General features: G+C 43.8%; 1 protein-coding gene across 1 annotated transcript in view; it reads left to right on the plus strand.

Moving 5' to 3' along the window:
• The window catches only part of CDH4 (cadherin 4), a 460,217-nt gene that overhangs the window by 350,537 nt on the left and 82,137 nt on the right, over positions 1-27,543 (plus strand). The window contains exons 5-7 of the mRNA XM_064521589.1: positions 6,335-6,490; positions 13,663-13,807; positions 27,316-27,488. Coding sequence (XP_064377659.1) covers positions 6,335-6,490; positions 13,663-13,807; positions 27,316-27,488 — 474 coding nt within the window. The remainder of the gene's footprint in view (positions 1-6,334; positions 6,491-13,662; positions 13,808-27,315; positions 27,489-27,543) is intronic.

Raw genomic sequence — 27,543 nt, forward strand, 5'->3', positions numbered from 1 at the left:
ATGATGGTAGCTAAATGCTGATTGTGACTGCATGAAGAGTGGCATTCACTGCAGTGACTTTCAGCCACATAAGAATCAGGCATCTGGGCTAAGCCTGTTTCTAGGTTCGGTCTATAATATATGGAAAGAGAAATCACTTCTTCCAGGAAATTTGATATATGCTTAGAGAGGTGTCCAAGACAGAGAGATGAATTTTCCTCTGAAGGTGCTTGTCTGTGCTCTGATTTGCAGTGACGTTTATACGACTGTGTTAGACCAGATACCAGGCTTTCAGAAGGTTAGGTATGAGATGAAATTCGTGCCAGCTTTAGGGAAGGAAGAAATCCACAATTACAAACATATACGGTTTTTCCATCCTTTTCTTCTTTGCCAGTGGAGATTTATTCCTACTTGACCTTGTTTGCAAATACTGTTTTTATGGGGAACTTAGCTCATTTGATACTAATTTTTGTCCTGTAGTGGTTGAAGACTTGCAGGCTGCTATTAATCCTGGTGTTGCAGTTCATGGAAATTTTCCTTTTTGATAGCAGTTCCCTCTTCCCCACGTCAAGGTGCAGCACAGATGAGTTTCTTTGACGGTAGCAGAAGTATTTCAGATCTTTTGTTCTCTTCCTTCTTCCTGGGAAGTAGCTTGGGATCATTGGCAGGTGTGCTAAAAGGCGACAGAAGTTAATAAATATCCCCTTAACCTAATTGGGTCTCTAAATCTGTCTTTCTCTTTCCCTGTCTGTTTGCATTCTACACATGTTTATTGAAAAAACACGTGATTCAGTAAGCGACATGCAATAATTTGTTTGGAAATACAGGGCTAGAGATCTGTCACTTTACTGGCTTGTAAAACAACTGTTAAATGAAAATTAAGAACTTTTATACACATGACTCTTAAATATATTGCAAATTCAGTCAAAAATAAATAAGTAAATCCTTAGCAGGGATTTCAATAAGCAGTAAGATGCAGCTGAATTAAAATATTTCCACTAAAATTAATGAGCCAATGCTGGAATGCTTAGGCTGACTCTTAAGTGTGCTCATTTAAAGACTTTGAATATGTTTGCCTGTCTGAATTTCTATGGAGCATTTTGAATGCATGACAGATTATAGTTTTCAATTATTTTAATTTGGTTTTCTTAATGGGCAAAATAGCTAAGAGCTTAATAATAAAAGACACTTATTGCTTATCATTTACATTATTTTATGTGTTCATTAATAATTATAATGGATTTTATAAAACAAAAAAAATCAGGTCCAAAGCTCCCCAGGTCATGTTAGTGCAAATGTTGCAAAATATTTTATGGGAAATTTAGGAAATGAAGTATTTTTTCAAGGACATTCTTAAAACCAGATCATTATAGAACAAGTTGGAGAACTTAGAAGGAGATTTATTTTTTTAGCTTGCTCTGTGGATAGAAAATGCAGCAGAGTATAAATTGCCTGCTTTGTTTTCTCTAAATACATTCCCAGCTACTTAGATATACCATCGCGCAGTGACGGGCAGAGCCCAGACCGTGTACAACTCACTGAAACCTGCCTGTGTTTTTAAAAGGGTCATATTCAATAGATTATGTAATATGAATTCCTGTGTATACCAGAAGGCATTACATGTCACCAAGATACTCCTGTACTGAGCTTGAATGTTTGATTAATATATACGCAGGAGACCAAGAGTTCATTCCCACCAACTGAGAATTAAGAGAAATGGCCACCCATGTCCTAGGTCCCTGCTCTTACATGGAAATGATTTGGCAATATATCCTGGGATTTATTTTAGCAGTTTATCTAGCTTGCAGATTAGTTCTTGCTACACTGCAACAAAAATGCTGACACCGGATTTCATTTTACTAATCCACATGAACTTATACTGCACCATTTACGCATAGCTACCGAAACCTCCAAGAGGGCTTCAGCTCCACATCTGTAGGTGTGGAAACCATATGAGAAATAGGTTAGTTTGCGTGTTACTAGTTCCCCAGCATTTGGGAACAGGTCATGGAACAAGAAATTTAACTAAGTTTGCTCAGTGCATTTACAAGGAGAAAATACACAGTTGTCACACTGCCAAGTCCATGCAAGCTCTTCCTTTCTCCATTTTAACTAAACTGGCTTCCCAGACACACCTAGGACAGTGCTCTGCCTCTGCCACGCCATGGTCCGTCGCAGCAGAGACCTGCTCTTCTTCACGTTGTCCGGCGGGACGAGAGCACTTGCAGCTTCAAGGCCCTGCAGCAAGAAGTGGAAGTGCTGAGAGCACGAGAAGGATAGAGATCAACAGGAGCTAAGTGGAGTGGTAAAATCTGCTACTTCACAGGAGCTCATCAGTGGAAATTTTGCTCGCCAGTAAACTTGCTGGAGCCGTTTAGCTACGCATTAAACCCCGATGGAGATGGATGAACCCTGCAATCTCATCTGCACAAGGGGGATGCGATCCTGCGTCACAAGCCGGCTGCTTTTCAAGCCGGTTTCAATGTAACGTTACTACAAGGCAGAAAGCCAGCTCTGAAGGATTTGGCTCTGTGAGTATTATCTCAAGATTTGCAACATTCATTTTCACACTTTTTAGTTGTTGTACCAGAACCTTCAGTGGAAAATTCCCATCTGTGAAATCGCACCGATTTCTCCTGTTCCTGGGATTACTCTGTCGAAAGGAGAGCTGAATCGGACTCGGAGCTGCCCAGTTCCAAGCCGCAGGCCCTGGCTGCGGTGTCTGTGCCCTCTCGAACAGTTCAGCAGCGGTTCGAGGTCAGCCTGCCCTGCGGCTCCCGGGCGAGCTGTGGGGTCAAGGTGCCCTTGGCTTGCTGCAGCCGAGAGGGAGCCGGGCAGCGCGGGCTCGGCGCCGGGCTCTGCTCCGCTGCTCCGTGCTGCCGGTGGTGGTCAGTTTATATCCATCAGCATAGGGCAGGGTTTTCTGCACCTCGGATTCTTGCATGGAAAATTTCACCTGTTTGCAGGAGCTGCTCGCAAGAACGTTAGGAGTTCGCATCTTCCAGCATAAATTACCTTCCTATCTGGGGCATTTTCCCTCACCAAGGTAACAGTCCAATCTAAGCTCCAACCCAGAGGGGTTTTTTAGAGAGGAAAAGCTGCTTCACAAGCAAACTCCAGCAAGGGCAGTCCCCAGCCATCATCCCTCCTGTTCCCATCGTGGTACACGCCGTCCAAGGGTGCCTGGCGCTGCAGAAGCCCGGAGCTCCACGGCTCCTCCGAGGGGAAGATGGATAACTACAGCTAAGGAAGACTGTCTTCCTACCATCTGTTCTGTAACACAGAACCCAGCATAACTGGTGACTGCATTATAAAATGAAAGATAAATGAATAAAATTCATGTGTATGTTCTCCAGTCAGAATATTATAATACAGATATGTTACCACCTTCGTGCTTGCCAGGCATAAATGAATGAAAAAGCAACTCTCTCCTGCACTAGTAAATTCCCCCAAACAGTAATTTTTTCTCCTGGTCTAGTGAGTTCCTTGGGAATAGAGCTTTATTATTATTATTATTATTATGGTAAACTGCTCCAGTAACCGCTTCAACAAAAGAAGTAAACCTTACATTGTATTCAGATAATGTTCTTAACTTCTCAACAAGATTTACTAAATTGCACCCTGGGAATTATGCAAATGAAAGCTTTGGTCAAAATGTTACAGGATTACTGTAAAAAATATATATATATTCTTTTTTTAAAATCTCATTAAGAGTGCTAAAATTACACATTCCAATACAAAGCGCGCGTGCCTTTGTGCGATGAGTATCTCCCTGGTAGTAACGCCTACTGCGCTTCCCTGCCAATGGGCCCTGTACCTTCCCGTGACAAACGCCGCTTCTCCATCTGTGCTTTCGCTGAACGCCTCGTGCTCCTGGTCGCTTGCTGGAAACAGAATTAAGTACTAGTAACCAGCAAAGTAGGGTAGTGCATTGGCAATTAACAACAAATAATGAGTCATCGCTGAATATTTGCACCATATTTTCCCTGTGTCCTTGTTTTGCTCAATGCAGTGTAATTATCTCATGGATTTTTCCTAGTATAATTGGGTAAGTCATGTGGATCTTATGATATATTTCATCTCCTAGATCTGCAATGATTTACATACAGACAGCTTAGACCCTATTAATGCTAATAAAAGTGCTGCAAGGACAGCCCATAGCATACACTTTATTAAACTGTACATAGCTTTCTTAGAGAGCTTCTGTTTATCTGTTTCCTGAAAATATAATGCCTTCAGCGCTGAATATTTAAATCCAGCCTCGTTTTCCCTGTTTGTGTCTGTCTCTATGCATTTCTAATGCTGCTATCACAACGAGATCCGGGTACTATATGCATCAGGAAATAGAGCATAAAAACGTCCATAAAGAGCTGACGGATCCTCCCCGTCCGTGATTCGGGTTAAAACTGCTTCCATTTTAGTTCCGTGGAGGGGGGCTGGCTCGTGGCTTAGCGCCTGTGCTCGGGTCCTAGGCGCAGCTGAGCCGGGCTGGGGACACCCTCCTCTCGTGTTGGCCTTTCCCCCCGTCACCCGCAGGAGCCGGTTTTATCCCGTAGATCCTTTGGAGCTGTACGGACACACATGGATATGGGCAGACACAACTGGGTGCCGAAAGTTGCCCTTTTTTTTTGTAATTTCTGAGGTGGCAACCCCTCGCCGACTCAAGGCTGAAGGCCCGTGGTGGCCTCCTGCACGTTCGCTTGCCTCGAGCCTGGCGGGGACACGTACTTCCAGCTGTCAGCGGCAGTGCGTTGGAGCTTGAACTCTGGCTTGAGCTATATGTTTGCGCAGACATGCACATAAATTCAACTTTCAGCCCTGTCTACTGGGCAGGGTGAAAGCTGCCTGCCTAAAAATAGGGACTGTGGACCTCAGTCCTTGAGCTGGTGAGCTGGCTGCCGTCATTAAACCCACAAGTGTGGAAGCAAAGCTTAAATTTAGTATTTTTTTCACTACTTTTTGCCAGTGCAGGTTGCATTCATGCCTATCTATTCGGTTCCCTGTTACAAATGCCCACTGCACACACAAAAACCTGTGTACACTGTTGAGGGCAGGGTGAAGGCGCTTTGAAAATGTCCCCAGTACCTTTTCTAAGTGATTATACTAGTCCAAGTCTAATCAGTTTTTCTTGGTGCTAATAGCCTAAACAAGCAGTGAATCCTAGAGAGAAAAGACAGATGAAACTGTCTCTGTTCCCTGACCTCCAGCTCCCGAAGCGGAGGTGCAGCAAGAATCAATCCTGGCAGTTTCTAGTAATAACTGACATGATTAGCTGTTCCCGGGAGCAGACTGTTAGGTGGAGGCTGTACAGAGGCAGGCGGTGTAGAAACACGGGGATGGTCTGGACGAAGGCACCAAAGGAGATGCTTGTTCAGGATCTGATATTACCTTGCACCAGCACAGTTGGCATCTTTTCAGCCTCCCGAGTCAGGAGAGGACAAAATCTGGGAAGGTCGCACGTGGAAGGGGTAGAAGACCTGCTGGGGAGAAATATATGCACATCACTTGTGCACTGCCAAGACAGCTTGTGATAGCGGGGGGGCGGTAATTTATTTGTCCCTTGCGCTTTTTTCCAGGAATGGTCGCGACGTTGCAAGAACTTCTTTCAGTGTTTGATCAGAAAATTAAATTTGGGTGCAAAGAGATAGTCAGGGCTGCTAGGACAAGATGTTAACCTCCCTTTTTTATTTTCTCATCTCTGTATCCAAGGTTCGTGTAATTCATCATGCTGTATTTGATTTGTTGGGTGTTTCTCAAGGTATGGGAGGGACTGAGTTTCAAAAGCAATGTGCCAAACACGCTTTTCTGCAACAAATAGTCGAATGGAGTGGTACCATCCTACCGGGCATTCCCAACCTTGCTCCGGCAAGCTGGCAGGCTGGCCAGGGAGGGAGGGAGCAGCCCTATCCTTAGCCTGCCTTGGGAGTATCTGTGTGCACAGGTAAAGGCACCGAGAGGATGACGTGGGAGACTGGAGACAGCACTTTCGAAAGTGATTAATGGCTGTGAGATGCCGTATATATCGGCATTTGGACATTTTACAAGGCCTGGATTTTTCAGGAAATAAACGGCATTTTTTTGTGAAAGCCCATGCTTCCACACCTGAGGTCAAGAAGTCAGAATTTCAATAATTCCTAGACAATCATCGTGAATAAAAAAGAGAAAAATAGCTGAAAATATGTGGAATACTCTTTTACTGGCATTTTCCCAAAGTTTTGCTATACAGCTCCCTTGTCAAATTTGACTGCAGCATTACATTTATGCATCTTACAGGCTCAGATCTTTAAAGTTGTTTAAATACCCATATGTCTTTTGTCCGTAACTTACTGATTGCTGTCTTTGTTCTTTCATTCAGATTCGTTCGGATAAGGATAAAGAGATCCATATCAGATACAGCATCACCGGCGTGGGGGCCGACCAGCCGCCGATGGAGGTGTTCAGCATTGACCCCGTGTCTGGCAGGATGTACGTGACCCGTCCCATGGACCGAGAAGAACGGGCTTCCTACCATGTAAGCGTAAGATGCTGGGAGAAAAAATACCTCTCGAGTTTGGGATCTGAGTTCACAAGCTCAAAGCAGAACTGCATCAGAATTGCTGGGTCCATTAAGTCTCGTCTTGTGGTGGTGCAACTTCACAGTTCTTATTATATCCCTGCAAATTTATATGTGGACTGAACCCCCCAGAACCATGAGAAACCAATCTCTACATTAGCATGTCTCGGGAAATTACTAATTTAAGAATCATTACTGCAGCTAAACATGCAATAATTGGTATAGTCATTTTTCATTTTAAATCACTAGGAGACGTTCAGGCAGTATGATGGGGGTGTGTCAGATACGTTTTTAAATAGGCAGATAGACTAATATTAAATATGAGGGAATTAATTAAGATTAATTACACTCGAAAGCGCTTCCATACGCTATCCTAGCTCATAAAATGCTCTACCTGCAGAATACTTACAGTGTAATTGGTCATTAGATTTTGATCTAAATCATAGTCTCTGTATTGCTCAGTGTAATTGCACAGCAGATATGATCCCACAAACAGCTAAAAAAAATTGTTGTTTCTTGCATGAGAGAGCCGCAAAATTTCACCACTTTCTGCGTCTGTGCTTTAGTTCTTTCCCGGAGTGGTTGTAAGAGGTCGTTTCATGGATTGCTCTGTATCAGCATTAGACGCATCTATCGGCACCGTAATAGCCATTCCCAGGGACGCTGTAATGTCAGCGCGGTGGTACGGGTCGCTTCCGCTGATACCGTATTCCTGGCTGCTCCGCCGGAGACGCCCGGCTGTCAGCTTTATCAGGTATCCAGTTAACCATGTTGACACTGCTTCTGGACTGGGGTGGAAGGATGGAGAAAATAGATTACCTCTGTAGTTGGGTGGAAAAGGAGATTTCCCCCGGGTGAAAGAGAATCTGAAGGAAAAATATTTTATCCTCCGTGAACGAGAACAATTATTTTGCTTGTTGTGCCTAGGAAGATATGAAGACAAATTGTTCTGAAAAGGGAATATTTGAGATACAGTGTATGTCATTGCCGTGTTGATACTGTTTCAGCAGTGCCAGATTATTATAACAGTGTCATCAATAATACAGTTCACAAGTTAACACCTTTGATGGAGACACTATGATGTCTAATATTAGACACAGTCAAAAGAAGAAGATGAGAAGGATTTTGTCCCCCATCATAACGAATCGCGTGCCGCTTAATAACAAGCTCGCGCTACCGGTTACACCGCATTCAGTGTGCTGAGCTCTGACCTTGGCAGAGGTGGCGGGAGTAAGGCGGCCTGGAACATGCTGCGGGATTCCCAGTCTTTCCTGTTCCTCCCCTTGAATCTGTGACCTCCAGACGTAAATAAGCATATTCACACTCTGAAGGTTACAGGAACCTGCAGTTTACAGAAAGTGGATAGCTGATAAATACGTTTTGAGCCCCTTATAGATGAGAACAGTGTGCGGTAGCAAATCTTTGTTAACACAGCAGTAGAAGATGATAGAGATCATTTTAAGTCATGGCTGTAAACAGCCTTTAGATCCTCTGGCATCTGCAACGATTGATTCACGAGGTATTGAACCATCAGTTGTCCACTTAATAACCCTTTGCAAAGCATTTATAAATACACGATGCGTAAAGCAAGGACCCAAACAAAAGTGCAGAAACTTATTACAGTAGGAATGGACAATGCTAAAGCTGCAAAAAATTAGGCCACCTCCAGAAAGAAGAGACAGTCCAGAGTCTTAGCAGTTGCAAGTTCTGGAGGAGTTGATGAATTTAGGCCACTTCATATAGCTGAGTCCCTAATCGAGAGGAAAGACAGACTTGCACCCAGACTTACACTGAACGCTGAGAAACCAGTGACCAGGGTGTAGGTGTGGATCTGTGCTGTATAGCTGGGGCATCTTTAAATTGCTTTGGCATCTGCTGCAGATTTTTTCTTTAGCTCAGACTGGTAGAGCTCTGGAGCTAAGATTTTGGCTGTTGTCCATGATGTCAGTGGGGCTGCGCGGTCTCTGGAGCCCGGGCTTTTCTCGGCAGCCCTGCGTGGGCTGGCTGCTCTGCCTGAGTATGGGACATCTATACGGCTTCAGGTTCGCTGCGGTCCTGAGCAGAAAATGAAGTCTTTTCAGCATCTCTGTCACTATCAGGTGTTGTCCTTACTGCTTTCATTTCTAGGTAATCTAAAAACCAATTATAAAAAAAATAATAATAATTTGCAAGTGTTTGTGAGGCTACATATCAGAGTTCTGTTTCATTAACTCCCACATTTTCAACACATATTTTCTTATGCATAATTATCTGGATTGCTTCGGGACTACCATTTTTAAAATACTAGTGTTTTAACTCTCTCCACATATAGCAAGCCGTTTGTCTGATGAAACCAACCTTCTTCCCTAAGGTGAAATAGATCTTTTTCTAATTAGTTTAGGAGTCCTGTAGCAGAACTTCCCCGTAAGTTTTCAAGATCTTGCTTGAACTTTCAGGGGGGATCGTTCCGAATGTGATGTGTGCGGAGGTGTCTGTCTCTCTGGGACTCGCGGTGCCTGTACAGCTGGAGCGTGTGGAGCACTCCTGCGTTAACGCTACCAGCACGCTTGGCAGGAGCAGTGATCAGGAGTTCAGCCGCGTTTTGGCCTCATCTGTTTTCTGGTCTGCACTGCAAACCGGAGTGCAAACTCTCCAGGGATCTCACAGACATCCCAGACGCAGACGCAGCTGCAAATGGGATCAGAGAGAAATGCGGAGGCCTTTGTAGGACACGACCAATGCCACGTTGTGTTGCGGAGTGCGTGTGTCACACCGAATGGTGCGGTTTGTGCCCATGTGCTGGGGGTGCAACCTCCCATTGCGAGCCCAAGCTAAAGCTCATCCTGCCACGTCTGTACTGCCGTCCCACTGCGTGTCGTTGCATCCTCTGTTGTAGTCAGCCCTGAATGTTTATTCCACGCCAAATGAGTTTCAGCAGGTAGTAAGTAATATTTAATGTGCATGAGGTTTTGACCTGATTTAACTGAGTTTCCAAAGTCCTGTTTGTGCTGGTGTAGGATTAGTGACTCTGAGTGTTTTTCTCTGGTTCAGACACCAGTTTCTTACCAAACTGCAGTTAGGTCTGGCAAGTGCCAGTGATGAATAAATTGCCAGGTTAGTTTTTCAAGACCTTTTTCAAGCTTTGTTATCAAAGACCATCAATACAGACTTATTAATAGGTGGTCAGCTGCTTCTGATGCTCAAGCAATGTGCAATTTGTGGAGACTTTGAAGGGAGTCCTAATACGGTCCCTGACCCATGTGTATGCTTTCAGCATCAGACTGATTAAATGCTCTGCCAGAAATGGCTGGAGCAGGACAGGCTGGTTATACTCTGAGAAGGAATTATTTGAAGTGCAGAGGGACAAAAAAAGATTGCTACAAATTAAGGGAGAAAAGAGCTAATGCCAGTATTTTGCACCAAATCCTAATGAGTAATACCAGCCATTTGTGTCACAATACTCTAATTTGCACTTTTAATCAAAATTAAGAGCACACAAATTAGGCATGACATTGTATGCTTATTGTTCAAAGGCTCTGTCACTGATTGATAATGTATATTTGTATTAATAGTATTAGTGCATAAGTAATATTCATATTTAACGCAATTCGCTGTGTTGACTTTGACTAACTACCTTCAGATACCACCAGCCTCCAGTGTAATCAATAATCATGATACTGAATCATTTGTATGTCAGCAGCTGCATTTACACTGGAAATTGTCAGCAGCTAAACCTCAGAGACCTGTGGTAGCTCCTGCTAAATATGATAGCAATGAACGTCAGACTTTTAAAAAATGCTTGTTAGAGAATATCAAGGCAGTTCTTTGGCTGGTGCACAGGGGGACGACTCACCAGCTAGAGATTTAGCCCGTGTGAGTTTTATAGAATCCTCTGCAAGGTATTTCTTTTCAATTGATGCTGTTTATTCCTTCTCTTCTCCTTGTCTGAGATCATGTTCTTCCTCCTGGGGACAGCGTAAATATTGAGAGCCAGGTTTATAAATGCTCCTTGTCTGTGCCTCCACCTAGCCACCTCCCTTTGAGTAGTTCTGCGCGACCTGTGTCTGGTGGCCCTGCTCGTGCCGGCTGGCCTCCTGAATAGTGTTTTTTCCAGCTCTGAATGATGTGTGTGTCTGACCCTGAACGCGGCGGCCAGCTTTTGTGTCTCACCCAGCGCCGCAGGCGATGGAGAAGCACTTGTGCGCACCTTTTATCCCATCCACCCGTTCCGCCTGCACAGGCAGCAGCGGGTTGCAGCCCGAACACCTCCGAGCACCACGTCAGGCTCAGGCTGTGCCAGGCAGATCAGCCACGTCCACACACACCTCAGAAGAAAATTTCAGAAGAAAGCCTGTTGTCCAGGCTGAGGATGCCTCATCAGTACAAAGAGTGGGACTGGAGGACAGGGGAAGATGAATTAAGAAGGGGACAGACGTGTAGTATCTGATCTACCGTGATCTACCTAGCTGGCCCCGCAGAGTCCGTCTGCCTTCTGTGCCCTCCTGCGGGCCTGGGCTCCGGGGAGGAGAGCCCACGGTGAGCCTCGCCGGGGCTTCAGCCTTCCGCCTCAAGCCGCTCTTCTCCTTCTGCCGTGGTTGCTGCGGAGCGCAGGTGAGCAACATGTTGTGGAAGGATATGGAAGTGTTACTGCATGAGGATTATTAAAAGAATATATAGAGACAAAATACATGCAAGCAAGCACGGGAAGAAAAAGAAGTCCACTGAAATCAGGCCAAAAAGAAGCAGGAGTGAGAAGGGGAGTGTGTGGACAGGAAAGCAGGACCAGCGGGTCACAGGAGAGGAGAAGAGGAGCAACGGACACCCAGGCACCAGCACGACCCAGGGAGTGAAGGCGTTGGGTCTGCAGGGCGGTGCTGGGGAGCGTGATGGATCCGCCGTGCTCCTGCTGCCCGAGTGCCGTTAATCAGAGCCCCCGCTCCAGCGCCCGGCTTCCCAGGCACCGGCCTCCCGTTCATAACTCAGCCCGGGTCCCGATGCTGCCGTCAGGCTTGGGGCAGAGGGCCTCGCTCGTCTGCACCACGGCGGGTTTAATGAGATTACTGCAGTCCCGCTTATTGAATCTTTTTTTCCGGAGTGCAGGCAGGAACCTGTTCATGCGTACGTGTGCTCGGCGAGTGCAGCAAGCAGATAGAAACGCAGTGCTGAGAAACTCCTTATTCCTGGAGCTTTCAAACAAAAGCTATCAAATGTAATTAAAACTTTGCAGGGGGAGAGTCAGATCTGAGGGGAAAGATATCAGCTTTGCTCTCTGCTTTATCTCTGAATGGAACCGTTTCCGCTCCTGAAAATATGGCAAGGAGGAGCCCAATGCTGCCGCAGTTTGAAGATAATAACTTTAATTTTAGCTCCGAATTATTTTTTTTTCAAAGGCAGTCTGACCTTTGACTTGTAAAGTTATTGAATGGCTACATCTGACATGATGAAGGATAACTCAACAGGCGGGAGTCAGAGCAGTTTCTATGCAGGCAAGGAATGCAGATATTAAGAGCACTGCAAATCAAGAAATATGAATGGTACATCCTGTACTGAAAAGGAAGCCAGACTTCTTCAGGCGTTAAAGAAAAAGTGGTTTTTAACTTCCTTTAAAAAATGTTTTTCTACCAGCTTATTTCGCCTGGCAGTTTGTGCTCTTTGCTTGATTAAATGTTAATCCAGCCCATCATAATAGAGTGCAGTTGCTTTTTATAAGCTCTGGACTTCTGAACACCTACATGAAGGAGAAAGTTGCATCGATCATGGGCGCTGCAGAAGCAAAAGGCTGAGACGAGCGCTAATACAATTAGCACATTTATTTGTCATGCATCAAAAGCGCTGCAGACCTCCTCGGCGACGCGGAGCATCCTGGCTTGCCTGGGCGGTGCTGGGAGGGACCAGGGCACTCAGCAGCCCTGCTGCTGCGTGTCGGCACGCTCAAGAGCCTACGCCATGCCAGGAGTCACCGGGGGCGGTTGGGAGGTCCCCAGCTCTGCCCAGCACCCAAGGGACAGTGCCCCTTGCGTGCCACCAAGCTGGTGTCACCTCCGTGCTCAGCGCTGGCCTTGCACGGTGCCGAGTGCTGGCGGGGTGGAGGTTCGGCAGCGCTCCCCACACCAAAACGAGAAGGGGACAAGCGAAACCGGCAGCCGAGCCAGATGTCTCTCCGCTGGCCAGCCGGAGTCGGGCTCAGCGCAGCCCTCGCCGAGCTCGGCTTCTGCCGTGCGGAGCCGCGTCGGCGGAGCCATCCAGCGCATGCACCGTTTAGAGTAGCCATCTGTTCCTTTTAATGAAAAAGCTATCCATTTGTTTCACCTGATTACTGATTGTTCCAGACTACTGTTGATTGCTTTGTTTTATTAATTACTCATTTTGACATGCTGTATCTGTCCCTTTTGTTCAGAAAACAGATGCTCTTGTTTTCCAGCATTATTACCGATGGTTATTGCTAATGCAATAAAGCCGCAGTCCCACTTTAAGTGAGGACCCAGCGCTGTGGCTCTGGTTATTGTAATACTTCATCACTGATACTTTAGTTAAGCCCGAGAAAGGTATTTCGTTCTTCGTGCACCGGGGACTCCCACCATTTGAAGGCAGGGGACTGGTTTTATGTGGTTCAGCGCGTAGAGCAGGGGTGGCTGTAACCGCTGTTCCTAGAGACCGTGGTTGAACAAAGCATAAACAATATTAATGCTGTTCTGAAATCTCCTTGCTTAAAAATCACTGTAATTTTGGATATCAAAGGTGGTGGGATTCCATACGAAACATCTGAAGTCAAACTCATTTCCTTATCCTGTTTAGAAAGAAGCAAAATTTGCTCTTCCAAGATTGTCAGAGAAGATCCACCATGCCTTAAAAATTAAAACGCAGTGGTTTGTTAGCAGTGAAGGAGCTTGGACCACTAACCCAGAATAAAAGTGTTTTCACTGGCAATTGTTATTCTAAAGTATTATTTCGATGTTATGTTATGCCTTGAAAAACAGTGTATGTATAGAGTCCAGATGGAAACCACACTGCTGCTTTCTGCTGGAATTCAGATATTCCCAGCTCAATTTTGGGAAAGTATTTATGTAATGAAGTCGGTTTGTACAAAACACGGTCTCATTCTACGTCAGATCCTGTTGCTGACATGATGTTTTTCTTGTGCTTATTCCCAGCTCCGAGCTCATGCGGTGGATATGAATGGGAACAAAGTGGAGAATCCTATTGACCTTTACATCTATGTGATTGATATGAATGACAACAGGCCGGAGTTTATAAACCAGGTCTATAATGGATCTGTTGATGAAGGCTCTAAACCAGGTACGGCTGAAAAAAATTCGTAGAGTTATCATAAGCTTTCAAACATTAATCTAACCCGGTAGCTTTGCCTCCTGCTGAAGTACGGGGATCGTAGGATTGGTTTTCTGTTTCTGGCTCTTTGGTTTAAGGCTGATGGAAATTACAGTTGAGCTGAAATCTCTCTGGAAGTAGAGAAAGTGCAAACTTGGATTAGAAGAAATCTGGATTTTTGTAATCCCTTCCTGGACATGTAATTTGCAAAAGCAACAGTATTATAGAGTAATTCTTAGTATTGCCCCTCTCCTGTGCATGTTAGGTTTGTACTGTGCGGTTATTCTAGCTCCAAAATCCTGTAACAAGGAGAGAATTCCCGCAAGAAACCCAGCCTAGCAGCGACCTCTCCCTGGCCCCATGCCGAAGACGCTCAACATCTCACTGCTTGGTGTTTCATCCAGTCATTTGCAAACTCAATATCTGGCACCTAATAAAGGCTGTGTCCCAAAGTGTGCAGAAGGTCCTTTCTCGTGTGGGGCCTGGTGCAGACCTGTTAAGGGCAGCTGGGTTGTTCTCGCTGAAATTGCTGGCTTAGCCCCTGTTCCTGTGCATTTGTCTTATAGAGGGTGAAAGGGGCAAAACCTAGTAGGTTGTCAGAAAATTTATGGGTACAAAATCAGTGAGAGTGTAGGTTGTGCACAGAATTCAAGTGATAGTTTTTACATTAACATGTTTATATTTTTGGAAAAGTACAGTTGTTGGGGCCTTTAATGTTTTCTTTTCAACTGTGTTGTTGATTTGTTGTTTGAGTGCAGCATAACTATGCCATTTCCAATACACGAAGGAGGTTGTTTTAGCTTATTGCTGAACATCACTAATATGAATGTATTCATTAAGTAGAAATTATGTTATGAAAATTGAGTGAGATTTTCCCCAGACAGATTTGCGTCCAGTTGTTTGCCAGCTGAAGGGTTAAATACCATGTGATTTTTGTTTTGTGCGAGCAAACATTTATCATGGCTTCTCTGCTGCCTGAGGTGTCATAGGAAAGTCTCCAGTGGCCACTATTTTTAACGAAGTGAATCGCAGTCGTGATTGATTGTCTTTTGGCATTGTGAGGAAAGGGCTGCTGTGGTGACATATATTGGGGACACAGTGTGACATTATTCTTGAGGAAAGAATAGGTACAGCTTCCTTCTGGATATGCTTTGCATAGTGACATGCCAGGCTTCAAAGTGCTGATCCAGGTCCTGGTCTGCAGAGGCGACACGGGAAGTCCCTGGGCCGACAGTCCCTGTCCTTCTAATGACGTCTTCCAAGAGGATTTTTCCTTCTTTCACTTGAAGGCCACTTTGGGGCACGTCAAGGTTTGAAGGTTGATACAACATTTCCGTAACAAATCAAATTCCTTACATCTTATTCTAGTATAAATCAATATTCAGAGTGTTCCCAAACGTTTTAACTAGCTCTGCTCATTTGTGTGATAGAAGCAGTAAATTGCATCCTCTTCTTGTTTGAAATCCAGATAAGCCTTTGAGCTATTAAATCAGAATAGGATACCTTTGCCTACAAAATGCTTGTGCTTCTGCTTCTGCCAGTGGTTTTTGGTATTCTGTATCCCAGACTGGAGTGCTGGAGTGCTTGCCTTTAAGGCAGGTAGGTAGAAACCAATCTGTTTTTATTCAAAAGCAATTACATTTGTCTTTGATGTACTTGTTTTTTCCCCCTTTCCTGTTTAATAGGTATTCTTTTAAAGGTTTATGTTAGTATTGAATTTCTATTCCTTGCTTTTGTAGAACCTCCTGGGAATGTAGGTATCAGAGGCCCTCGTTCCATGTACACGGCAATAATCATGATGTTACATCTTTGAGAAAATGATAGAAAGGTCACAGAGTTACTGTGTATGCCTCCGTGCTCATTTGCCTCCAAGTAATGTATCCCTGTTTTATGTAGAGACAAGTTTAGATAATGTATTTAGCTAAGCATAGATCTTGCAGAGATTTGGAAACTTCCTTTATAGTCCAAGCTGCTTCAGAATATTATAATACTAAGAAGGTACTGCACCAGTCTTTGCAAGAGAAAAAATGTGCAGCCAGAATTCATAATTATTTGTGACAATGATCGACAAATGAAAGAGATAATATATTGTTAGAAGTAACAGATAGCAAAAGGTGTTCAGTATTGATTCAACAGTAAGTTATATATGTATATGCATTTATATAGATATATGCATATGTGTGTATATCTATGTATAAAGTACAGATTTGCTTCAAGCAAACTAAAAAATCTTATTATATGATACAGGAGTTCAGCATCCATTTTCCACTATTCATTGCTATTGAACTATGCCTGAAGACTGAAAATTCTTCCCTGGATATCCCATATGATTGTTATTTCTCACATCTTCCATATGCCCATTTCGAATGGCTGTGATTAAATAGGCAGTATTTTGCAATTACCATGGTGTCTGTGATGCTCTTAATAATTTTGTATGCTTCCTTTGAGGAAAGTAACTACAGTACTAGAGTATCCCAAATACATGTTAACTCTGAGGGCAGCCAATGTCCATTTGAAGGTGGTAGGAATTTTGCCCAGATTGAAAAAAAAAAGAGGAGAACCTAAGGAGCTCAAGCTCTACCCATGGAAATTTCCCAGAGCAAAATCATCAAAAATCCACGGCTGAGCACAGACTAGAGCGCAGTGACCTTGAGATGCCCATCTAATGCTGATTAACGGGATCAATAGAGCAGATCACATTCAAAGGGAACAAGAAAGGGCTCGGCGGCGCCGGGCCAGCGTTCCCTGGCCGTGGCAGGCAATGCAGTGGCCAAGCAAGATGTGACCTACACACTCCGGAGTGAATAAGCCAAAAGGACGTGCTGTGACCCAAGAAAATGGGAACGCAGGTAGGGTCGCGTACACCGGGGCTGGGGCGAGGGGAGAGGTGCTGCTGGGCACTTAGCCTCTCAAAGAAGGAGCCTAAAAATACAAATAGCCTTCAGTGGGGATTTTCCAAGAGCTGCAAGAATTGGCAGCAGGGTGAAGAGACTTGCTGGAGACAGTCTGATACTCATTCAGGAGAAGCAGCTTCTCAGCCTGCAGAGCACTCAGACTGCCTGGGCTTGCGAGGAGTGCGCTCCGCGGTGTGCAAGTCACCTGGAAACCAAACCCTGATAGGAATAGAAAAGCAAGCATCAAGTATTATTGTTATAATACGTTGTTGTTGCTAGTTAAGATTGTAATAATTTAATTGAAATAGCGTCTTGCACCTGAGTATAGTGTTCTTGAAATCATGGGCTCATCCTTGTGAAGTTCTTAACATGAACATGTGTGTCACAGCCTGGCCCATGTGCGTCTTTAAATGTCTGCTGGCTGTTGAATTGAATTGCATTGCTTTTTTCCTTTCCTGGTACTCTCTGGAAAACGTTTTGATGTATTTCTGGCCTATCTAGCCTAAGGTTATGCAACTACAGTTCAGATGTTTAAATGCAGGCCCTTCCGAAAATGCAGAGCGTGAACAGTGATGTAGGATTTTCTCTTCCACAGGACTATCCTTCTTCCCTTCTTTCTCCCCCCACAAGTTGTTTTGATTTAATGCGCCACTGTTTGAAAGTGTATCTTAAAAGGCCATGTTTTACCCACACTGAATAATGTTCTGCTTCTTTGAACTTTGCCTCTATATGAAGAACACAGCTAGGTTTTAAAAATGCAGCTGCAGGCTAGAGCTGAAATTCCCCTGGTCCCTCCGGCAGCCTTAATCAGCAAAGTTCTCTCTTAGCTGCCGAACTTTCCTTTCGAGAGCTGATGAGGCGGTATGGATTGCACGGCTTCCTTGCCCCACGCCGCATGCACCGCAAGAGCTGTGCTGTCCTTCCACAGCCTGTCTGGGAGCCGCGCCGTGCAAGCTGTACTGGCTTATGGCAGAACAGAGCTTGGGTCTGGGGGGGTTCTTTCTTTTTCCCCCTCCATGCAACACCAATTGCTGCCTGTCCTGGACCTAGCTGCTGCAGCTGGGCTTGTAGCATCCCAGGTGTATATTGGGGAGAGCAGAGGGAGTGCTGTTTCAATAGAAATTCTACAATTGCCCCAGAAAGGCACTATAAGATAGAACAAAAATGCTTAAATGTAAGAAAAGAAAAAATGAATTTAATCACTAAACAAAATAATATGGAGTAAGATTATTTTGGTCACTTCAGAAGCTTAGTCTTGATAAAACCAACACAAAATTTACCTTATGTTCGAATAGGGATGTCTCACTTAACTGACGCGTTCAGTTCTGAAAAGGTCAACGTGAAACGCTCCGCGATGGCTAGAGCGCTTTGCTCTGGGTTGTATCCATTTTGTTTTAACCAAAAAATTGTCAAAAATTAACACATCTCTCCAAAACAATTTGTTCCTGCCAGACTGGCCTTTTCCCTTCCCATTCATCCTTTCCACTTCGCTAACTCTCTGGATACATCTTGGTCCTTTTCAAGTCAGTAGCAAAATTCCAAGTGACTTCTTTTAAACTAAGATTTCAGCCATCTCTTTTTTTCTCAGGGTACTACGTAGGCAGGATAGTTTCCTCCTGCCACCCTCCCAGTAAGTGGTGTGAAAGAGTTCTAAGTACGGCCAAAATAAATCCTCCAAAATAAAGGAATATTAGTATTTCTTATATGAAAAATGTGGTAATTTAAAACTTCTCTATCTCCCCCTGATTCCCTGGAACTCTGATAGAATAATTGTTGGTGGTGATGCCACTTAAAAAATGAAATAGCTGGCAGCCAAATCTATATGTGGCAAATTAAGTTAAAGAAATCTCGTAAAAATAAGCAGTATATATAATACCAGGGATTTTAAAAGCCGATTATTCTATTAGTGTCCCAGTTTGTTTATTTTATTTCTATGCCAGCGGAGATTCCCTTAGAGATTAACACCATGGACTAACGCACAGATGGGGCCAGAAACTTGAAAGTCATCTGAATATTAAGAATTTAAATCTTTAGCCTCAGTGATTTGAACAGAAAGCCAATTATGAGGCTGAATTAGTTTTTAAATTAAACTGCAATTTAAGGCTTGTGAAATTAATCTTTTAAGGTGTATAGTTGCATTTGTATATACGTTCATGTGAAGAATTTGGATTCTGCATTTCTAGCTCCTTCCTCTTTTCAAACCTGATAGTACAATTAATAAAGAGATATTTGGTGTCCTGTAGGCTGTTCTGTCAGTGACATTGCAAGGGGGAGTGTTGCTGCATGGTAAAATTGCAGGCAAGGGAGGAAATGAAAACGGCAGTGCCTGAGTTCTGGAATCAGGAGTTCTTTGCTCAGCCAAACACAATTTTAGGAAAAGAAATTGTTCTGCAGATGCGTGTTGTGGTGCTTTCCATTTTGTTTGGAGATGGATGGATGAAATCTTTGCACCTCTTAATTTCCATTACAGGAGCATCCAGTCCCAGTAGCAAGGATGTGACTTACAGGGCTGTGAGAAAAAAATGCAAATCCCCAGATTGACAGTTCTTCCTTCCAGAAGAAATGGCCACATTGATACAAAAAAATTGCAAAAAATCAATAGTCGGAGACCACTCTAGAAGTGAGTTACAACACTGCGATAGTCCACTCTCTGCTGCCTTTTACCAGCAACTACAAATAATAGAGCATGAAACTACAAAGCGAATGTTGTAAAGGTGGATTGCTCGATAGAACAAGACATGGCAGCTGATCAGGGATTGCGCGGGATCATGCTAATCAGACTGCCTGTGATGTCTGGTGGGCCACTAGCAAAGTGTAGTTGTTAGAAGCCAGCCAGCGTTTTAGGCTGCTTTCAGGGGTGTCTGTGCGTGTGCGTGGCCTATAACATTATGAACAAAAGAAGTCTAGTCATCCACCAGATTGTACAAATGTATATCACCAGACATGCAGTCTGCTGGTTTAATTTCCTTAAAGTCAGTGAACTTTCGGTGTTCATCTCCTATTGTTACCAAATTTTAAAAGACAACAAGTGAAATTTTCTGGATGGCTTTGGAAGGGGACCAACAGGCGTCAAGCAAAACTCCTTCTTCTCCCTAAGACGTCCTGTGATGCTTCCTGGCATTTCACAATGAATCAGGAGAATGAGTCAGTGCTGATATGCCCCAACTATGTGTTTTCTTCTTATGTTCTTCCTCTTCTCATTCTGCACTGTACCAAGTACTGCCTACGGTAAATTCTAAATATTTGATTTCATTAACAGTCTACAGATGTCCATCAAGATTTCCCACTGTGCACTGAAAGCATTGTGAAACGATGCTACAAATCTGCATGGTTCTTACTCTCAGTCAACATTCAATGGATGGATTGAGGCTTTGTGGAAGATGCGTTAAGTCTCAGACTTTGTGCAGCCTGGTCTGCATAATTTCACTAGTTGCATATACCTTCAGTTAAGCATGAGACCTAACGATACTTTTGGGCACAGTTTGTTGGTGATGTTCGGATTATCTTGTTCTGAGTCACAGTTTCTCCATTTTTTTGAATTTGCCTGTGGGAATCAAGAGGATTCATCTCGAGGAACTCAGCTGAGCAGAGGCTCATCGATTTGTGCAATTAAAACTATTTGCTCAGAGGCTGAATCTGCTTTTGCCTATGTTCAAGTTTTACTTCTATTATTTCTCAGAGGTGCTCGAGGTCTCAGCAGGCTGCTGTGCAAGAGTGATCTTCAAACCTGGGCATGCCCCTGCGTAAGCTGCATTTGGTGCATCCATTCATTTTCTGTCCTGAGATGTTTTTTTTATTCTTAACGATAAGAATGTATCATTTTCGGTCCAGGTGACAGCAGCCTCTTCGACTTGCTCAGTCGTCTCTCTGGACCCACTTGCTCTCTTTATTCTCGTTAGGGTGACTCTTGCCTTGTTTGAGGCTGAGAATCTGTTGTCTCCACTAATTAAGAAATGACATCCTTTATGAATTAGGTTAGCTGCTTGAAAGGTCAAAATTTGCCAATGATTACAAAAATAATGGTGAAAGGGAGTGACAGCAGCTATCAGTTAGTACTGGAGGAGTATCATTTAGAAGGAAAGTGCTGTTTCTCCTTTAGTTTTCTGTCTAAAGTGTGTGGGATGCAGTTTAATTTAAGCATATTTGCAATTTATTACATGTGCAAGAGAGTTTCAAGCGTTGCTGTCATCTTGATGTCTTGCACATGTTCCTATTTACTAACACGGTTCCAGTGAACACTTTGGGGAGTCGACTTCTCAGTTGTCATTTCGAACCTTGAGCAACGAGTGTGGGAAAATGCTTCAAGTCACCTATCGAATACATTTTTTTTTTCCTTGAAGATGCAGGTTTGTTCACTGATATGTTTGAGTCTTTGACTCTACAGCAGTTCTCTAAATGCTGTTCTAAGTTCATCGTTGCTGGCAAGGTAAATTCAGGCCTGCGGAGCTCTGTGCTGTGACATCTATGCTGCTGCGGGCACCGGCAATGCTACGCCGCGCTGCAGCGCGCCCGACCCTCGCCTCTCCCCCTCCTGTCCACGACGGAAGAATCTTGTTCATTTTATCTTGCAATTAAAAAGACAAGCAGCACACGCACACTTCCTCGTGTTTATTAGTTGGAAAGATCACATTTTCAGGTGATTGCTGCCTGCCGTACAGAGGTGATATACAAGTAATTATGTGTATAATTGTAGTACTTGGAGGACTTGTTCAGGATCCCATTGTGCTTCCCGTTGTAATTGGTTTTTGACATCTTTACTCTTGTAGAGTGCTGTCTTTCTGTCCGTGAGATCTTCTTGCGTCGACTGAAATCCTTTATAGGGTGAAGTGCCTCTATTGTGAGTAGGGCCATGAGATTCTTGTCCTCTCTGTGGAAAACAGCTAGTATCAAGGAACTGTTTTGAACTGCAAATTTTATTTTTAGGAAATGTTGTAAATTTTGCAGTACTCTTAGGTATTTAATCTTCCCATCAACAATTACTGTCTTCTCTCTATCTAACATCGGATGCAGAGTATTCACTAAGTGAACTTTCCAATTTGGAAAAAAAAAGAAGTAGGAGGAAGGGGAGGTTTCCATTAGTACAAAGCCATTATTAACTTGGGTTAATGAAGATCTAATGTAATATGGCCATCACTACATGTCTGCACATAATGAGTCAATCCTTTTCTATGGGGAAATGATTAAATTAAGTATCTTGTAGGTCAAAATTAGACTGAGAAGGTTAACCAACCTTTAATGATTCTGCAACCATTTACCAGCCATTAAAAAACATAAATTGTAAGATAAAGCTCAACAGAGAACCAGTGCTATCAGAGAAAACTAGGTAAAGATTTAGCTTTTCTGTTTATATCACAGGAGCAGATAGAGAGGATTGTGTATTTTATAGTGACATGTAGTTATAAAGGGCAGAGTGAAAGGTTTTTTGTCTTTTTTTTAATTTGGATTCATGATAAGTGCCCATTAGCTCTTTTTTTTTAGCATGCATTAAATATAACTAATGGATATCAAACCAGCTAAAAAAAATGGCAATTATAAAGCAATTGTAACAAAGAGTTTGGGAGCACAGCTGTGCTAAGATATTGTTTGTATGCCTTAAAACCATGAAAGCCTAGTCTTTTCAGAGAAATGAGGTTGCAGAGATGTGAGTGAGAGCAGCGACTGCAGACAATGTGACAGAATTAGCAGTCTTTGGTGTGCTCTGGTAGCATCTCAGCTACAAAGAATCACGCTGATTCTCAGATTCCAGAGTGATTTGTGGGGGAAATTTGTCTGTGACTGTGTGTTTGTGTGCTCACATATGTATAGGGCAGCTATCTTCCTCCTTGTTTTGGGGGGAAGGGGTGGGGTTTTTTTACTCACCAAATGTACTATGGCTTCAGATCCAATGAGATACAGTGAATCCAAGCAAATTGCTTTCTGCAGTCTTTTACAAGCAGATGCAATTAATTTTAAAATTGATCAAGAATCAAAATCCTGGTATATAGATAAAAATGATTGTCCTTTCCTTCCTTCTCCCCAGATTCTTTCAGGTTTTGTCTTGCCTATCCTGTAGAAAGCTTGATTAATCCAGTAGGAATATTTTCCATCAGGGGTGCATTCAAGCATCTCTCTCATGTCTTGACCATCATTAGGTTGAAACAAAAATATCTCATTTGACAACATAACATATAGGAGATTGCAGTCTTTGGAAAATAACATGGAATGCATTGTCAAGTTCACATTCTCGGTGTCTTGTCTTTTATTGATAGATCTACTTTGTCATGCCGTACATTAATTTTAACTCAGGTGATATATGAATTTGGCACATTAGTTAATGAAAAGCTAATGCACAGTAATCTTGTCATCACTAGCTGTGCATGATAATTCAATCTGTTTCTTGGAAGAGCTGTTCAACATGCAACAAATTTGATTTAATATTGACATGATGTACTAGGTTAGGTGTTTTATTTAAGATACCATGTGCTTGATTTGGTGAGAAATGCTTTCCTTTCAACAGGTTATCTACCTGAGTTAGTAGGCCAGGTGTGAATTTTAATGCAGTTATATCAAGCACACCTTCTGGACTGGGTATTTGTTATGTGATGCACTGCACAGACTTGGTCAAATCCTTAAGTTTCAGCACTTCATGCATTCATTTATTGATGTCAGCATGCTTGTGAGCTAGCCCTTGGGACCAGAAAATGAACGTAATGCCTCTGTCACACACTGAAAACATGAGGTCCCTCTTGCTCTCTTTGTACACTTCTGAAGCTGTCTCGTAGTTGCCATCACCGCTGGCAGGGCGTGACCCAGAAATTGGGGGTACAGCATGGGGGTCTTGAGCGAGAGCTGGAAGAGCTTGCCCAGGGTCTGCCCCGTAACGAGGAAAACCGAGCTCCTGGGCTGTGGAAGCTGCTCTCTGTCTGCTTGGGCAGCATAGAGTGATTTGAGGATAGTATGGTTAATACTTAGATTTCCACAAAATACTTGCACATATCCTACAAGCCAGACTGGGGGTCTGTACACTGTTTACTGCTTTTTCACTTACATCCTAACAAAACCAGCCTCAGTCCTCAAGTGTGTAAGAACTGTACACTCTGCCACTGTATGTTTGCCTAACTTGTGTAGTAATGGGAGCAAGAGGTAAGGATGTATTTTCTTTATTTTAATATAAAATATTTGGAAAGGTATCCTCCTGCATAGCACATAGATACCTGATATTATTTATCTTTATAGTAGGTAAATCATCACCAACTGATTTAGTACAGTGGAGGACTTTATATGGTACCCAGAAGATGTTAGATGCTGCAGCAGTGTATATCCACATTGCTCTAGTTTAATATTCTGGTGCCTAGATGTATGTGTTTATAGCAATCACTGCAGCACACAGGCATCTAGCAGGATCTGTGTCTTGCTTAAAGACAGACTAAATGTATAGAAAGTGACTGGACCATACACAGCTAGTCCAGCTGACCCCCCAAGAGTGGTCCTCAGGGAATGGCTCGCAGCACAGGTAATAGCACATCCCATAAGGCTGTTATTCCTGCTTCAGCATTGTGGGGCAGGAATTGGGGGAGCGAAGGAACAGGAACGCACATATCAGCTCTTCCCAACCGCCTGCCAGACTGCAGAGAGGAAGAAATTATTTGCAACTAGCTTTTAGCAGGCTGCGGTCGGGCACCGAGCCCCGGGGAGCAGTGGAGACCCACGGAAGGAAGTGACTTCCTAAATTGCATAATGTGCTGCAAAGCGCTACAGCTGCGCAGGTCCCTTTGCAGGGGACACTTTATTAAGTTACAAGTTAGTAATTAATGGCAAGTTCCCCAAACCTCTCTCTCTATTTTCTCTGAAGTTGGGTTTCAGAATCAAAATTATACGTATTAAAGATAGATAGGGAGCAGATTGCCACTTGAAATACAGCAGCCAGGTGCCAAGTTCACAACTTAAGAGACATTTGTTCGGTCCAATCTCCTGTTATGGGGAGGCAGGTCAAAGGCTGTTGAAGTAGTCCTTTATGCTAGCACAGCTGCGCTCAGTCCAGCAGTCAAAATGCCACACTGCAGAGAAGAAGCTGAAAGGGCAGGGAAGGAGTGGGGAAGACCTACTATACACCATGTGCCCTGCAGTACAGCTGCTATCAGCTCACCCCGTGCCCACCACAGCTGCAGCTTGTTTCCAAGCTGGGAACATGCCGTCTCCCACACCCTGGTTTATTTTGGAAACTGCAGAGCAGCCTGGGAGATCCTGGATGAGTGGGGACCTGTGAGGTGCCACAGAAGGGACTTGTCCTCCTTCCCATGTTCCCTGAGTCATCTGGAGTTAATTGCAGGAGCCTGGGACACCTGGTAAATCTTTACATGGAGGCACTCCATGCTTTTGAAAGCATCTTATTTTTCTCTCATCTGAACTTAGTAGCCCCAATAACTTTTCTTTCAGAGCTGTTCCTTTCACTAAAACTGAATCATGAAATACCACCTGTTATTTGGAATATGTCCCAAGACTTCACATGTCCTTAAAGAGATTCTGTTTTCCTCTTCCACTTCTGTTTCCATTAGCCCCAGGTTTTGACATTCTGTTCAGAGATATTTTCAGGAAGGAATGCATTAAGATAACATAAATTCCAAATCAAACATCTCCTCATTCAACATATTTTCTATTTAAATTTCTCCTGTCCGTTTCCTCTGTACTTATCTGAGGGATGGCTTCTTTATTTGTATCAGTCCTCTCGTGATAACTGGTTTTGCACAAGAGAAAAAGAAGAATGCTTCAAGAGAAAGGGGGAAAAAAAATCATTGCTTGCACAACCTTGTTTCAATTCAGTGTTCCTTCTCTCTGCTGAAGTTTATTGATTGGAAAAATGTTAAAGTTGTTGAATAGTTTGTTTTCATTTCACAAATGTGCGTCAGGATTATTGCAGAAAGATAGGAATGCATTCATCATTAGAATTTGTCTTACACATTCATTTATTTTTTAATCTATAATTCTTATTGAACTAAGGAAACTCGCAGGGATATATATCACCACCGAGAACAAAAAGAGGCTGATTGAGCCAGATAGGAGTTCAGCAAAGCTTTTTCCACAGTGCAAAGAAACAAACTTATGAGGCCATTTCCTGATAGTGCTGAAAAATGTTGGTTTCCCAAAGCTGGGGGAGATGCTGGTGAGACTGCCTACGTGCTGCGTGTCTTAGAGCTACCTGGCTGAGGTGCAGAAAGTCGGGAGGCTGCAGCCCTTGATAGATCTTCCCATTTAGCTCATGGGCTGTGTTTTTAAACTCTCCTGCAAACAGGTGCAAGCTTGGTTGCTCTCGGTGCAGATCTGATGTACTCTTGCTCTGAACTGGAAGCTAGTTAACTCTGTGCTCAAGGTGGGAATCAGGACGCAGTTACTCTCCGCTGTGGTGGTGGCTCACGACCGGCCAAGCGGGCAGGAGGAGCTCAGCTCCTTTTGCAGAGCACCGCAGGGCTGTATCGTGGACCAGCCAGCGTTCTCCTTGGGACCGCTTCGGTCTCCTCCAGCACGGCTCGCTCGTGAGCTGACTCCTCCTCTGCAGAGTTCCCAAACGGGCAGTGTACAAGCGACACCTTCCAGCTCTCTGTTGGTGCTCTTGGTTTTTGATGGTCATTAAGGCAAGGCTGTGTCAGCTTTCGCTCTCTTTGCCTCCCTCTCCTTCTTTCTGAGTCTCATTCCATTAGATTTACACGCTGTTGCAGATGGCTTTTTGTAAGCGGTGCGTGTGTCTGCCCTTTTAGTCGTTCTTTCCTGCCAGTACAACAAGCCTAAAGCTGGGCCCAGTGAGCCCTGGGGGGTCGCAGGACCACGCAGCTGCAGGAGTCCATCCAGTCAAGTGCCATCTTTCACCTCATAATGATCATTTCCCACTTTAGCAAAACACCCTGCTGCCGAACTCCAGTGATAACGAGCCTGTCGGTGCCTCGGTGCACTCCCAACAGTATCTACAAAGTAGGGATTTTTTTTTTTTTTTGCAAGGCAAATGAAGACACTGATGATTAGCAAGAAACAAACCAATGATTCAATACATTGCTGGCCACACATACCAAATCGTTGATTTTCTGTCCTGCTGGGCAGCAGCTGTTCCATTTGCTCGACAGAAATGTTTTTTTCTCCACTAGGAGCTATAAAGGTGGACGTTTCTACAAGAACTGGAGGCGGCACTGGGCATGGGCATGTTGATGGGGTCCTTCTGAAGCTGCTGAGACCTCTGAAGGGCTTCCCGCTAGTAAATTCTGGAAACGCTGTTGAGTGCACGTAAATGCAGGGATTGGTAGATGGAAAAAAATCTCCTGTGAGAATTTCCATGAAATTGCAGGACGAAAAATGCTGCCCTAGAACTTACTGTCGCTGAAAGAATTAGAAGTTAATCATAGATATCCTCATATAACTTCTCTCTATATACCAGTTTTCTGTAATCACAATCCTTACAGATCATCTAGTCTCAGCAGTGTTGCTGTTTTCATAATCCTCGCCTTGTCTAGCTGCCTAGACTGAAATGGGACATTGAGTAAAATGCATGCCCCGAGTCCATGGTGCTGCGGTCTGCTGTGCATGGCACATTCCTGATGTTTTGCCTTCTCTTGTTTCAAGGTACCTACGTGATGACAGTGACGGCGAATGATGCAGATGATAGCACTACAGCGAACGGGATGGTGAGATACCGAATTGTGACTCAGACCCCGCAAAGCCCATCGCAGAATATGTTCACCATTAACAGTGAGACGGGAGACATTGTCACAGTGGCTGCAGGCCTGGACAGAGAGGTGAGTTTAGAAAACATAATGCATTTTCCAGTTGTTGATGATTGCTAGCTTGTAA

Source organism: Dromaius novaehollandiae, chromosome 16, assembly GCF_036370855.1.
Source record: "Dromaius novaehollandiae isolate bDroNov1 chromosome 16, bDroNov1.hap1, whole genome shotgun sequence".
In the NCBI taxonomy this organism is placed as follows: Eukaryota; Metazoa; Chordata; class Aves; order Casuariiformes; family Dromaiidae; genus Dromaius; species Dromaius novaehollandiae.